General features: G+C 39.9%; 1 protein-coding gene across 1 annotated transcript; it reads right to left on the bottom strand.

The window, feature by feature from the left end:
* Nucleotides 1–1,544: 1,544 nt before the first annotated feature.
* Nucleotides 1,545–13,125, bottom strand: TRIM50 (tripartite motif containing 50). The gene is made up of 7 exons (XM_007441537.3): nt 12,747–13,125; nt 10,960–11,482; nt 9,024–9,119; nt 5,836–6,066; nt 4,930–4,952; nt 4,058–4,182; nt 1,545–3,722 (listed from the first exon to the last, which is right to left on the bottom strand). Exons 2-7 carry the CDS (start codon nt 11,362–11,364, stop codon nt 3,118–3,120), a joined length of 1,485 nt encoding a protein of 494 aa, XP_007441599.2. The 5' UTR covers nt 11,365–11,482; nt 12,747–13,125; the 3' UTR covers nt 1,545–3,117.
* Nucleotides 13,126–13,942: the final 817 nt, after the last annotated feature.

The raw sequence follows: 13,942 nt of genomic DNA, 5'->3' as shown, positions 1-13,942 counted from the left end.
AACAGCGGTTGGTCTCACGACACCAGCCAGGCCCAGTCTTACAAGCCCCAGCTGCGTAGCTCTGTGCCTTAGTGGAGGGAGGTTGTAGTCTATCCCACATGCTGGGACTTAACAGTTCTTACTATCAGACCCGGTACCTTCTTGTGCAAACATCCTATGTATCTCATATTCCAATCAGATTGACATCTGGAGGGCTTACTGTGGTAAAACTACAACATGAAACTATATGTGACTAGCAAGGAGTTGAGAGCTTTATACACTGTTATAAACTCCAGGGAAGAGCTGGATAAAAATATAATAGACTATGATTGTCATAATTCTCAGTAATCTTTTGGAATTGGATATGTAGATCAATGATTGTGCATGCAAGACACTCTTAACTAGGTCAGTTAAAGACCTAGTGCCCAACTTGGGAAGCTTTGTTAACCTGAATTGTTTGTGGCGTAGCATGTTTAGTTTATGGCACAACCATATTAAGTGAGTTGTGAATGCAGCCAGTATCATCTCTATCTTCTGACATTTTATATGTTTGCAGTTTACTTCCACATTAACATGCCACATATATTCTACCTTCCTTGTCTCTGCTTTCCTATGCTTTTGAAAATAACCATGAAGAGTTTTTAAAACTCAGGTTGTGTTTTTTATTCTAAGCTTCAGTGAGGCTAATAAATACATTGCTTCAAATGGATTTTGAGCTTTCTTCCCCCTTCACAATCAGCATGGCTGCTTTCTCTTTTTCTGCTTACTGCTATTATTTCTAGCACAAAATAAAAGTGGGCCAGGAGCGCTGAAGAACTATTTTGTATTGGAAACACCAGTTTGAGAGTATGGACAGAACTGGTTGATCTTTTGTAACTCTGTTACGGATTGTATAATCTAAAAACTGATATGTCAGAAAGCATGAATTAGTGTCCTCTAGATTATTGTGGAGAGCCAGTTTGGTGCAGTGGGTAAGGCACCAGGCTAGAGACTGTGAGTTCTAGTTCCGCCTTAGGCATGAAGCCAACTGGGTGTCTTTGGGCCAGTCACTCCCTCTCAGCCCTAGGAACGAGGCAATGGCAAACCACTTCTGAAAAATCTTGCCAAGAAAACTGCAGGGGCTAGTCCAGGCAGTCGCCAGGAGTCAAAAATTGACTCAAAGGCACCAAACAAACAAACAAATAAATATGCATGCTGTGGGTATGTCTGAAAATAGGAATTATTTGGTGATAGTTCCATGTCATGCTGTATAAAATGTAATGGAACAACCAGGGATGAATTTTGGGAAAAATTGTGTAAGTTTCTGAATGAACGCGCGTGTGTGTAAAATTAGTTGGTATAAATTTCTTTTGCTTACTATTTCTTATATTTGTTCTGTACTTTGCATAAAGTTTCTTACCTTGAAAGGGAATAGCATGATGGGCGTGTATGTGTGCTCATAACACAGAAAAGCTGGTGGAAGACCTTAAAATTACTTGTAATTTTATAGCTTCTAACACTGAACTGCAAAACATTTTAAAAAGTATACTTCTATAGTAAAAAGATTGTAAAATCACTTTATTCAGTATAAAAGATTAAAAAGTGGTATTGACTTTTAAACCACTAAAAGATAGCAAAGAGAAGAGGCAAGACATAAGCAGGTGCTACAACTGAAAAAAATCCTCAAAGTAAGCAGAGTAAACAAATTTAATGCATTGATTAATATGTACAGATAGAAATTAATGAATACCTCAACCTTTTAGGCTATGCTTGCATTGTGGTGGTGGTAAGTTATTTGTGTGGGCTTGCAGTTGTGTACAGTCTTGATGAAATATTTACTTACTGCATTTATTATGGTCTTGCTTGAAACTGGAACATTAATAATTTGGGCATTTTAATTTAAATAACATTAAATAGAACTAGTATAGAAAATCCAAGGTATTTGGCCATCTCAGATTTGTAAAGCTTACTAAAATGAGTAACAATGGAGGAAAATATGGGACAATTCCCTGTTTGCTGTTCTTGGAAAATGAGTAGAGGACCAGAAGAAAATGATAGACCAAACTAGTTTTCCTATTTACAATCTGAATTATTTTCTTTTGTGCCAGATCTTTTTCTCAAATTCCAAATCAACAGCCATACTACCTTATTGCACCCAGAAATAACCAAAATAGTGGCACCTTAACCTTTCCAAAACAATTAATCATATCAACAGATGACATTCCTGCAGTTACAGTTTGTTTATTTTTCATGTTTTTAAGACACCTCAACTCTATTTAGATGCTAATCTAAGCAGATCTGAGAAAAGAGGATTTTCCTCCTGGGTATAAAGTTAGACACTACTGAGAACACCTGAGAAAAAGCCTTTAACTAACTGATTGGAGTTTGCACTTGTGTATCAAATTCAAAGTGCATTGCTAGTGGACCAAAGGGATTTCACATATTCACACCTGAAAAGCATTTTCAAAGATGAAGACTGGAGAGTTAAAATGCTTTAACTTAGCCTGTGGCACTGGCAAAACAACAACAACAAAAGATTGTGGCAATACACAACAAAACTCTGCAGTGCAATTTTTCAACTTCCTGAGGAAGGAGACTGAAAAGCAGAAAGAGGGAAGGAAGCGGCCTTTGAAATTTAAGCATCAATCGCCTGGCAGGATTCCCAGAAGCAGCCTAGAGGCAAAGTGAGATGTTAGTCCCAAGTGACAGATTCTGAGCACCGTTGGCTGAAATGCCAGTTGAACTCCTCCATAGGGTACAAACAATGCAGTTTCTCCTGCAAAAAGTTCTCCTGCAAAAGCCCACTGAAAACAATGGAAACATAGTAGTGTTCGTTTCAGCTGAGCTACCGTAATTTTGTGCTAAACTACCCTGTTCAGGAGTGGGAAGTATAGATGTCATTGAGATTCTCCACTTTTGGCATGGAGCTGGTTCAGTTGCTTTATATGTAGTCTTGATTTGGCCCCTTAAAACCAAAACGCCCTTACATATTCAAGTGGGCCAAAAGCAAAACAGAGTCCTTAAGCGGGACTCTAGAATTCTTTAAATTGAATGAGTTGTATTCAGGGGAACAGTTTGGTTTGTATTTATTGCTCCCATAAAGGCAGTCTGCAGCTCACTCAGTAACTTGTCGTGATAGTAGCAAACGGAAACTTCATATTATAACTTGGTGGGCTCTTGAGTATTGGTGCAATCATCCTCAGCCTGCAGCATTGTGGGAGTTGGCAGTAGAATGGGTAAGTTGTTGTGGATACCCCGCTCCTGCCAGCACATGTCCAGAATGGGATATAGCTTGCCTTGGAATTCTGCTTGGAAAGTATAGATTGGTATCAGCTCATCTGGGCTGTCAGCGTTGTAGAAGGTTAGTTCTCCCTTCTCATAGTGCAAATAGACCCCAATACGCTGGGGTCGGGCTGAAATTGGCAACACTAGTCGAGTGCTGTTGAAGGCCTCATATATTTTGCCTTCCTTTAAGCCAATGAGCCACACCCCATGTTCTGGGCTCTTATTCAGTTTCCCTTTGCGACTGACTGTGCCCTTGATGATGCCCAGGCGCCAGTGACTCTTGGAGCCCACAATAATCTCCCAGTAGTGCTTTCCCCAGGAGAAGCCCTTATTAGCCAGTATACAATTGCTGTAGTCAAAGCGGTCAGGATTGCTGTCTCGCCGTTGGAAGAGCAGTCCGCATTTCACCATGGTATTCGCCTTGGACAGCTCAAGCATAGGGTGAGCACTCACAGGGTCCAGCTTCAGCGTTTCTGGAGCTACAAGAAGGGGTGCAAATCAAAGTTCCTTGAGGAGCCCTGGGTGGGTTTCAGAAAATCAGTTGAAGTGATCAAGCCACCTTCTTCATATGAATGGGACTCAATTTTTCATGATAGCCAAAAGGTGATTGCAAAGATCAGGAAATACAGAAAGTACTTTCAAAACCCATCACCATTTGGTAGCTCTGCAATCTCATCCCCCATCCCACTTAGCACTAATATCTGAAAAACAGTAATGCATGACATAGACACATATTCACAAATGTTTGAGTGCTGTATGTGGAAGTGCTCATGCAACAGCCTCTCCTCTTCCTCTCCTCCAGCAGCAGCCATACCTGGGAGGACTTTACGGAGCAGACGTTTCCACACCATCATCTTTATGTCATCTTGGTGGAAATCAGGCTTAAAGGAAACTGCACTGTATATGCCTTCAGCTGGGTGCTGATAGGGGATTTCAGACCTGGGTATGTAATAATTTCCATTAATATTCTCGCCGAATGCAAATGTTTCATCACCCAACTTTTAAAATATTCAATTCCTATCTTGTCCTATTAATTGATAGGGCTGAAAATTCTGAGCAAGGATTCAGAACATAAAAGGCAGTTATTTTATCCCTCTGCAGGAAGGTATCTATGTATACCTTGGTTCAGTGGCAGAGTGTATAATTTTGAAGACAGAACACATCTCAAGAATTTCAGCTAGAAGATTTGGGAAACATCTCTCCATTCTTGAAACCTAAAGATTATTTTACAAAATCACTCTTTATCTGGAAGCCACATGCTCTGGAATTAAGTTGCTCTGGGCTGGAAATTAATAATCTTAAGGCTTCTTATGATTCCATAGTCATCAACTTCTCAGGAGCTTGCAATCCAATGCACATCTGTGATTAAATTTTGCTGAACCTGACAGAACTTACTTTTGAGTAAATATGCTTCAGCACATTGGAATTGCTGAGACATGTCTAAGTATTCTATGCTGAGAACATGGAATATTCTATACCTACTTTGCTTTGAAAAAAGCATGGATTCTGTTAATATTTTTATTAATAAGAATTTTGGCAAAACTAAAAAAGAAATGTATCTGATTAACTCTTCCTTGCACTTTTTCTGTAAAGGCATGTTCTGAAGTGCTTTGAAGATCCATAGGAAAGAGACTAGAATTACAGCGCTTGATTTCTCTTTCATATACTCTTTCTTATTTCACATACCTGGAGGGAAGAGATCCATATTTCTGTAAAGAGATGTAGAAAGATTTAGTGCACTTATACTATTTAAATGTATACTCAAGGCTATGTAGAGGGGAGAGAGATGGGAGAAAATGAATGGGACTATTGAGTTCTCTGAGCAATTGGAATCCATATAAACTCCTGTAAACCTTGGAATTCGTGCATACCTATACATTCCTTAACTGCAACAGAGCTACAGGTCCTTATGTGCATGTACTCTTCAAGATCTAGGCTCTAAAGGAATATCTAAAGCTTTCATGACTATCTGGAATTATGCCTACTCTTAGATCAAGGGGGATTCCAGGGCTGGAGGCAACTCCAGGGTGGAAGCACTTTCTTTTTTCTATCAGCCATAACTGATTGCTCTAACCATAGTTGCCCAAAACGGACAGTATATTTCTCTGCCATTTTAAAGCAGGAAACTTATGAAAATTTAAAATAGGCTTCATACAAAGTATGAACAGTAAATACCCCAAATTTCTCCACCAAGTATGAGGAAAATGGGAAATCCTAGCTCTAATCTGTGTGACCTCTATGATGCTAGCCTGCCTACTCTGCATCATTGCTTTGCTACTAGGGCTCTTGGCCCTTCATAGTGTGAAGAATAGTCCAATCATCCAAAGATTTCCCACCCTGCACTGGATCCTAATGGGCAACTAGATTTCTCCATATGTCTTAGCCTTTAAACATCAGTGAACTGCAAGATAGGTTTGGACTTTTAATGGGCACAAACTGCTAAATCCCTCTAAGTTCCTCAGATTCCAGTATGCCTCTTTCAGTCTGCTTCTTACTTCTGAGTAGGGGTCCTCAGCAGTTTTATTTTCTGCTGCAGGTAGCACTTCTTAGGATGTCCCTTGTTATGTATGGCAAGCAGGTGGGTGGACATACCCTTATGAAATCCAGCTGGTCTTCATTGTTGAATTTCTCCAGGAAGTCCTCTAGCTCCTTTAGCTTCTGAAGGGTGTCTGCTCTCTGCCTCACCTGAACCTCAATAGAGGCAATGATACGGGTTGTTTCCCTCTCAATCCGCCCCAGGAATCTGGCCTTCTCTTCATCAATGTACCTATGCAGCTCCTGAAACTGCTTTCTGACTACCCACTTGAAGACATCAGATTCATTCTGTGTAGGACAAAATATCACAATTATCACCAGAACAATGCAAGGCTTAGTTCAAGCTGGGCCCATGTGGGGTTGGAGTGTGCATTATTATAACATTTAAATGTGAGAAATCTGATGGCCATCTCGGTGTAAACACTGGTGTTGCCAGCCATTTCTCCTTGCACTCCTGTCTACAGTCTTAGCTCACTAGTCAATTGCTTTGCAGCTATCATTTATGATAACTCTAATTGGCAGAAATATCACAAAATCTTTGTCAGTGGTCCATGTCTGACCAGCATGAGATAATTTTCTGAATGTCTAAGTGACCCTGAGAATTTGCTTGAATAAATTACACACTAAAGGATTATTTGATATAGTATTATTTCTCTTTTGTACATACCTGTTGCTATCCAATATTCCTCCCCGCCCCCAACAATTGTTAATTGGATTATGGGACTAGATTGGATTCCTTACAGGGTCAATTTGTGCTTCTTTTTCCATGCAGCCTAAACTGCTTGGTTTATGCTACACAGTTTGTATTAGAAAGGGAGACAAGGATCAATGAGCTAATTCTTTGGCCAGAAAAGACTGGATGGGAATAGAGCTTGGTGTTTTCCTATTTCTGAATACAGGCAGAAATACCGGGTTAAGAATGTCTGACTTACGGACAACTCGTACTTACGAACGGACTGCCATATAGCCTACTATATTAAAAAATTGAGTTAAATACAATGGTTCATAGTAACAAACACACTCACTACTTTGTGACGCTCATGAAAACATTGTGCAGCTTCAGCAGTTAGTCAGCTCAAGGAAGGAGAATGCCGTCCGCCATTTTAAGTCAGATCACGTTGCCATTAACACTGTGTTGAGTGTGTAACTTTGTATTTGGCTTACACTTTTTCTCTAATTTACCCTTGTAATCATGCCTCTGAAGCATAGAATAAGAACCATATGTACTTGTTCCAACTTACCTACAAATTCGACTTAAAGACATACTTAGGAACAGATCTCGTTCATAACCTGGGGACTGCCTGTACTCTATTACTTAGTTCAAATATTGCCCTAAACCATAATGTGGTTGGTTAGTTTTTGACCTAGCATGTTTTGGGAACTCAACTATTGTGGTTTGTAAAACATGATTTATGGATCATGCAAACAGTGATTTATTAAACAAACCATGATTAAACTAACTACAGCTTGGCATAATTTATCTTCAATCTATGAGTCTGGAGGAAATTTACTTGCCTCCCAAACTGAATTAATGATGAGTGGTAGAAAAGAATGAGAGAGGTAGAGTGCATGTATTGAGAGAGTTCTCATGCAGTCAGCAAAAAGCAACATGATAGCACATCTGATTATAGCAAAAAAGAGACAGATGGAAACCAGCATTAGGTAGGCTATTTCACAGGGGTAGGAACAAGAAACATGCAAAAAGATTTGCATATTGTTTCTAAATATAGAGCTCGCTTTGAACCACAAGACATTGCTAGAATCCTTTGATTCCTTACTTCAATACAGATTACAATACAGATTGGCTTCCTTACTTCAATATAGATTACTTATCAGAAGTTCTTGGATTTTTTGAGGGCACTTAATAATTTCCAGCCCTTGCCTGTTGGGTGAAGCCTGACATGTAGCAACTGAGCTATTCTACAGGGTTGTTGCTGGGATCCTCTCCACTATGTGATATAATTCAGACGGCTATCTCCAGGGAGTTTTTGTGACAAGTAAAGGGACCACCTGATTGGGCACCCTATGTCTATAGGGGCTGGTGGCGCACTTATTTAGAATTTTTTAGCTGCTGTGACCTAGTGTCCTTAATAGCAAGATTAGAATTGAAAAACACCTAACTGGTGGCAGTAATCCAACAAAATCAATATTGACAGTGAATGTCAGGTGCTTTAAAAAGGACTCCAAGGGTAGCTTTATTCTGAGCTAATTTCCTAGGAGATGTTTCTTGTTAAATCCATGATTTCTAGAATTCTGTTACTAAAAATGCTGGTCATCATTCTAAACCAGATTATTCCTTTTTTCACCTGAAAGCTTTGGCCTTTCCTATTAATTAGTTTGAAACCATATAGAATTTTAAGCAAATCCCCTTGACTTGGACTTCCTCAGAAAAACTAAGAATTATATTCAGTTCTTCCATGTGATTCAATATTCAGTCCTGAGATTTGGCTGAGTATAGGAACTGAAGAAAAAAGGCAACATGCATTGAATCATATTGAACATTATTCCACAAAGATTTAGGGATTTTTTCCTCTGCAAATGTTAGGAATAGGAGGATAATTTTCAGAGTTTGGTAAAGTGCTGGATGTGCGTGCAGTGTCATTTCAGCTTGATTTGTTTGGGGATTCAAGTTTTGGGTGTTTTGTCTCAAAAATCTAAAGTGAGCAGTTACGCAACGGTTTTTGTTTTTGTTTTGGTGCCTTTGAGTAAGTCTTGATTCCTGATGACTTCCTGGACAAGTCCCTATAGTTTTCTTGGCAAGATTTCAGAAGTGGTTTCCATTGCCTGCTCCCTAGGGCTGAGAGAGTTTGACTGGCCCAAGGTCATCCAGCTGGCCTTGTACCTAAGGATGGAGCGAGGGGGACTAGAACTCATGATCTCCTGGTTTCTAGCCTGATGCCTTACCCACTACACCATAGTGGCTTCCATCTAAACATGCAACAGAAAAATGTCAGGACATCTCCCATTTGAAACTGCAGTGAGATTCACCCCTCTTAACTGGGATAAATATGCCAAGTGCCAAAGACACCTACTCATCCCCAAACACTCAGGAATATACAGCAGATAATCACTAGAAAACTGAAATTAATTGTAAAACATGTCTAATGATCCATACCTTCCCTTCATTCTGCTTATTTATCGTAGTAATAGTATTACACCCACAGTGATGCATATATGTTGAAAGAAAAGGAAGAGGCAAACAAGAAAGTCACTGGGCATAATGTGATCTGCCTGTCTAAGCTCACCGCAATGCGAGTTTTGTTATTCATCAGCTTGCTGACATATTCATCAAGGCTTCTCTTCTGCTGTTGCACATCTGTCATCAACATGGAGAGCTCCTCCTGAGAAAGCAGAACTGCTTTAGCTAAACATGTAGGGAAGGGATGTAAGAGAAACAAAACCACTTATCCACTTCAAGATGTATTTTTCAATGATGACCACTAAATGCTTCTTAAAGCTCACAAGGAAGGCCAAAAGAAATGTGACTGCTCAATTATTGTAGCTATTAGGAGACATTCAGATATGAAGAAGAGAAATTCCAGAGGTCACATAAAGCCACCTTCCACTAAGATTTTAAATCATCTATACTAATATCTCTGACTATCATCAAATCCCCAGAGACTCAGTCAGATAAGGGTCATCAGCTGTTCCCCAAGATCCTTCAAACTGGATATGCAGGAATTGGGGTATATTTAATATGCAAAAATTATCTTTCTACCATGAAGCTATAGTGGCTTATCATAGAACATGAGCTCTCCAAGGGAGTGTTTAATTTGACTCAAGGGCGCTTTATTTTTTTCTGATGCATAACTTACAGTTAAAAGAAGGGAAGTAGATTAAAGATGACTGTAGTGCAAACTTTGGAACATCTGGAGATTTTGACCATTTTTGAGCAGAGTTTAATTTGTGCCTCAGTTCTGACCTTGAACCTATTATGAATGGTAGAACCTAGGCTTGGAACAACCAAAGAAATAATTTTATTTATTTCATTTGTATCCTGCTTTTCTGCTCAGACAAGCAATTTTTCAAAAATTAATTAAAATATAAAATTAAGTGTAAAATCAATTAATGATTAAAAGTCTGGTGAAAGAAATGCATCTTTATGGATACTTTAAATACTGAGAGTATGAGAGCCAAATGCTACTGCTGAGGAAATGTGTTCTACAGCCTGGGACCAACACCGGAGGAGACCTTTTCCCTCATGCCAGAAAGATGGGCTTCTGGCACCAGGAGCACCTTCAGAAGGGCCTTTCCTGCAAATTTTAACAGTTGGACATAGGAAAAAGTGGTCTCTCAGATAGTCAGTCTATAAGCCATTTTGAAGTTTAAACCTGGGTTAACACAAAACAAGCTACGCTCCAACAAAAATAGTCATATTGTGGCTTAATGGGATGGCCTGATTTATACAACATTTGAGACAGTGTCTGAGTTCTTAAAACATGCTGAATTATAAACTACCCAATCTGATTTTAGCCTACTACAAACTCATGTCTTTCCTCATAGCCTCCCCAGTATCTAGATCTGGGAGGGAAGGCGAGACAGGCTGAGTCAAGATCAGAACCTGCAACTGTCACATTATTAAAACAGGTACTTCTGTAGAGAGATCATCTTTGGCTATGCTACCATTCAAATATTCCCTTTTCTGGGCAGGAATGTGTACCTCAAGGTTTATCTCTTATCTCAGTCAGTATCAGGCACTCACAGGCACTGGGAGTGCTGCACATAGTTTTTCTAATTCTGTGAATCGCCCTCATTGTAACAGTGTTATTCATTGTTTTCTATTGCTGCCCTTGATCACAGGGTACTGCCACCCAGGATCCTTATGCTTACATAATTCCCACCCTCTGAAAACATTACCCACACAGAGAGGCACTCTGGATATACAATGTGGAGAGGGAGGTACAATATGACTTCTGTCTCCCAATAGCTACACTATTTTTACTAGAATTCACGTGCTCCATTAATGTTACAAAGAGATTTTCCTTAAGAATGTAAAAAATTCCTTGCTTGGATCACACCAAGAACAACCTAATTCACCTAATCTACCAATCAACAAATACAGGGTGGCCCACCCAAAATTGTCAGTCATCTCTGTTCTGCCTATGGTCTAAGCCCTCACTTCATCCATGCAGACACACACACACACACACACACACACACATATACACTCCAACCACCTGCCTTCATCCTGCTGTAGACAGTGGAGATGGGTGTGACCTTATGCTGCTGGTGGGTGCCAATGGTGCCGCAGAGGCCACAAATCACTTCCTGGTCTTGCTCACAGAAAAGGCTGAGGGGATTGTGGTGGTCAGGGCAAGAATTTTGATTATCATCTGAGTTGCCTATGTTATGAATTGCCTCAATGATGCGAGCCAAGTTGACATTGGGTGGCGATCTACTGTAATCCACAGCCTTTCGGCATACTGGGCAAAGGAACTGTTTCTCCAGATCACCTGAAAGAGATATTACACAGGATTTGCAGTAAGAATGTCCACATTGTAGCATCAAGGGTTCTTTGAAGAGCTCTAAGCAAATGGGGCACATCAACTGGTCCTCAAGCTGATCAATGCTCAACTTCCGAGCCATTTGTCTGATTTACTTCTTTCCTTGGTTTAATCCTGGAAGGTCAATGCCCGAAAGGAGTAGACGCCAAATGTGGGATGTAGCTGGGGAGAAGATGAGAATAGCTCTTCCTCCTGATCTCCTGCAATAGGCAATTAGAGAAGGATAAAGAGACTGATACAATTTTAGGGCTCAGGAGGAAAAAAGTACCCCAGAAGATGCACTGAGGAAGATAACAAAACTAAGATTGAGGGACTTTGAGAATTTCTGGATATCAAAGGTGTTTTGGGAGGAAGAAAGCTGAAAGCGCAACGTTCAGGTAACTGCTATTCCACAACTATCAAAAGGAACAAAATAACTTCTGCCCTCCTTACTACTTTGTCCTGGAAACATTAAAAAAAATTTTTGGTGGGTCATCAGCTACAGCTAGCTGCTAAAGAGTAATGCCTAAGTGCTCTGTCCTTTTACTTTGGGGAATTATGCTTTAGAGCTGAGAAAATAATGACATAAGTTTTACTTAGCTTGTTGCCAAATCTATAATTTATTTAGGACATTTAAATGCCAGCCCATAATATAAGTTATCTGGGAATATAAATGTCAAAAAAGAATATTGGGGAGAAATGGGGTACTTTTGCATGACAGATAAAGTACTGGAAAGAGTAAGAGGTAATTAAATGTTTTAAAATTTGTACTTTGTTGATGACCAGATTTAGTTCTGGGAATCAAAAATGTTTCCTTTGCCCCAAACCACATATATGTTTGGAAGCTGTATTACAAGTGCTCTCTGTAGATTTTTTTTTTTCATATAAATGTTTCTATTTATGAAACCTTGGTTCACAAGGAGCACTGGCACTGAAACCAGTTCTTAGAACAGACTAAATTGGAAATAAATGTGACAAACTTCAAAATAATGATAAGAAAACATTATTATCAAGAAGGAAAAGGATAGCCATTCAATATTTTATTGTAACATGAGGACTGGAAGTTGAAGAAGGTATCTTCAGAGGAGCTCTGTATCTGAGATGGCAAAAAGAGCTCACATATACCAGATCTGCTCATAATCTTTCTTTCAAGGTATTCCACCCTTTCCATTTATATGAACTCTTGAATGCTCAAAGCATGTCATCTTCTGCATATGCTCTGTTATATGCACCACAACTCTTAAGGCAGGCAGGTCTCACTGCCTCTTTACATTGTACAAACTGATGACCAATATCCAAGGATATCTAACTATTGGTAAAAGTTCAGGTCAGTGGTCTAAATTTATTACCAGTAGGAAGTTTTTGCTGAACTTTCAATGGAATCCTTCTAGGAGCAACACCCATCTTCACCCACAAACCACATCTTTCCTAGTTTCCATATTTTCTAAGTCTGTCACAGTAAGAAGCCAAAGAAAATATCCCTACCTTTTACAGCTCAGCTGCTGTTTTTCTTTTAGTTCTCTGCCGCCTTCCTTCTCTTGTAATCAGAGTATTTCTAGACAAAACTCTGTAGATTATATTAGGACATCTTGTAGGACAATTCTTTGACTATGGCAGATTTCAGACTTCTCCACCAAAAGTGACAAGAAAAGCCTCTCTGCATTTAATTCTTTCAAAAGGAGAGCTTCTGGGGTTGATGGTCCTCTGTTTAAGGGAAGATCTCCAGAAATCAGCTAGCAAACGGGAGTGGCAGCCACCTTTTCAGTCATGTGCTAATCCTTGGCACTTGCGAGAAGCAACTCCCAGCTGCATAGCTGACTGACCAATGTGTTACTGGAAAATTGGAGACAAACAAACCCACAGAGTCTTTTCCTTGAATGTTCACCTTGTAAAAACAGATTTTCTTGTCCTCTTTGCCGTAATATATGCAGATACACACTCATACACCCTCTCCTAGTCCTCATCATACTACTGAAAGTTGACACTGCATCATATTAATTGGTCTTTAACATGCAAAGGATTCCAGTCATTCACAAACTGTAATGAAGGTACAATTATACACTGAAAAGCCACACCAATGAAGGGCTTTAATGGGCTTTCTTTAGATTTACGTTTACAGTATGTACATTCATTGAGATCCCCTTCCCTGCAAAACGCTGATATTATCAGTCCTGTATATGCAGGACCTGCCTTTTGGCTTTATAGCAAATGTTTTTCTATCCTTAAATAGGACTTGAATCACGCAGGAGCTCCTGATGCTGTATACCAGCCTTCCCTGACTTGGTGTATTAGCCAGAGCTTGTCATCGATGAACATTTGGGGAGGTGGCCTGCATATCTGGTTGGAGATGGCTGCTGCTTGCATAGCTTCTGTCCAGGGGGCTATTCCACCTTACACTGAATGTTGTCTTCTTCCTCTCCTCCGTATGCTTTCAGCAGTCCTAAATCTGACTTCGAGGCAAGCCAAGGGAGGGGAGCCCTTGCTATTAGATTGGCAGTAGTGGAGGCATTGCTGGCTATACCACAGAAACTGATGGGCGGGGCACAGTGCTGCCAACTTGCATGTTGAGATTCAGGAACAAGTGCAAGAGGAACTTTGATTCCAAGTGTCTGCTTATGTCATTGGCAAAGCTCCTTTGGTAATTGCTGGCATACTTTTCAGTCCAAATACCTCTGAAAGCA

The sequence above is a fragment of the Python bivittatus genome, unplaced genomic scaffold (genome assembly GCF_059951505.1).
Source record: "Python bivittatus isolate LINGU-HERP-01145 unplaced genomic scaffold, Pbiv_v1 ctg000690_np1212, whole genome shotgun sequence".
Lineage (NCBI taxonomy): Eukaryota > Metazoa > Chordata > Lepidosauria > Squamata > Pythonidae > Python > Python bivittatus.
This window is presented reverse-complemented; position numbering and strand designations above follow the sequence as displayed.

Coding starts and splice junctions, on each gene's coding strand:
- TRIM50 (XM_007441537.3), bottom strand. CDS start 11,364: ATGGCTCGGAAGTTGAGCATTGATCAGCTTGAGGACCAGTTGATGTGC. Junction 4,953..5,835: donor ACCAGCTGGATTTCATAAGG/GTATGTCCACCC, acceptor ATCTCTTTACAG/AAATATGGATCTCTTCCCTC. Junction 3,723..4,057: donor GCTCCGTAAAGTCCTCCCAG/GTATGGCTGCTG, acceptor CCCTTCTTGTAG/CTCCAGAAACGCTGAAGCTG.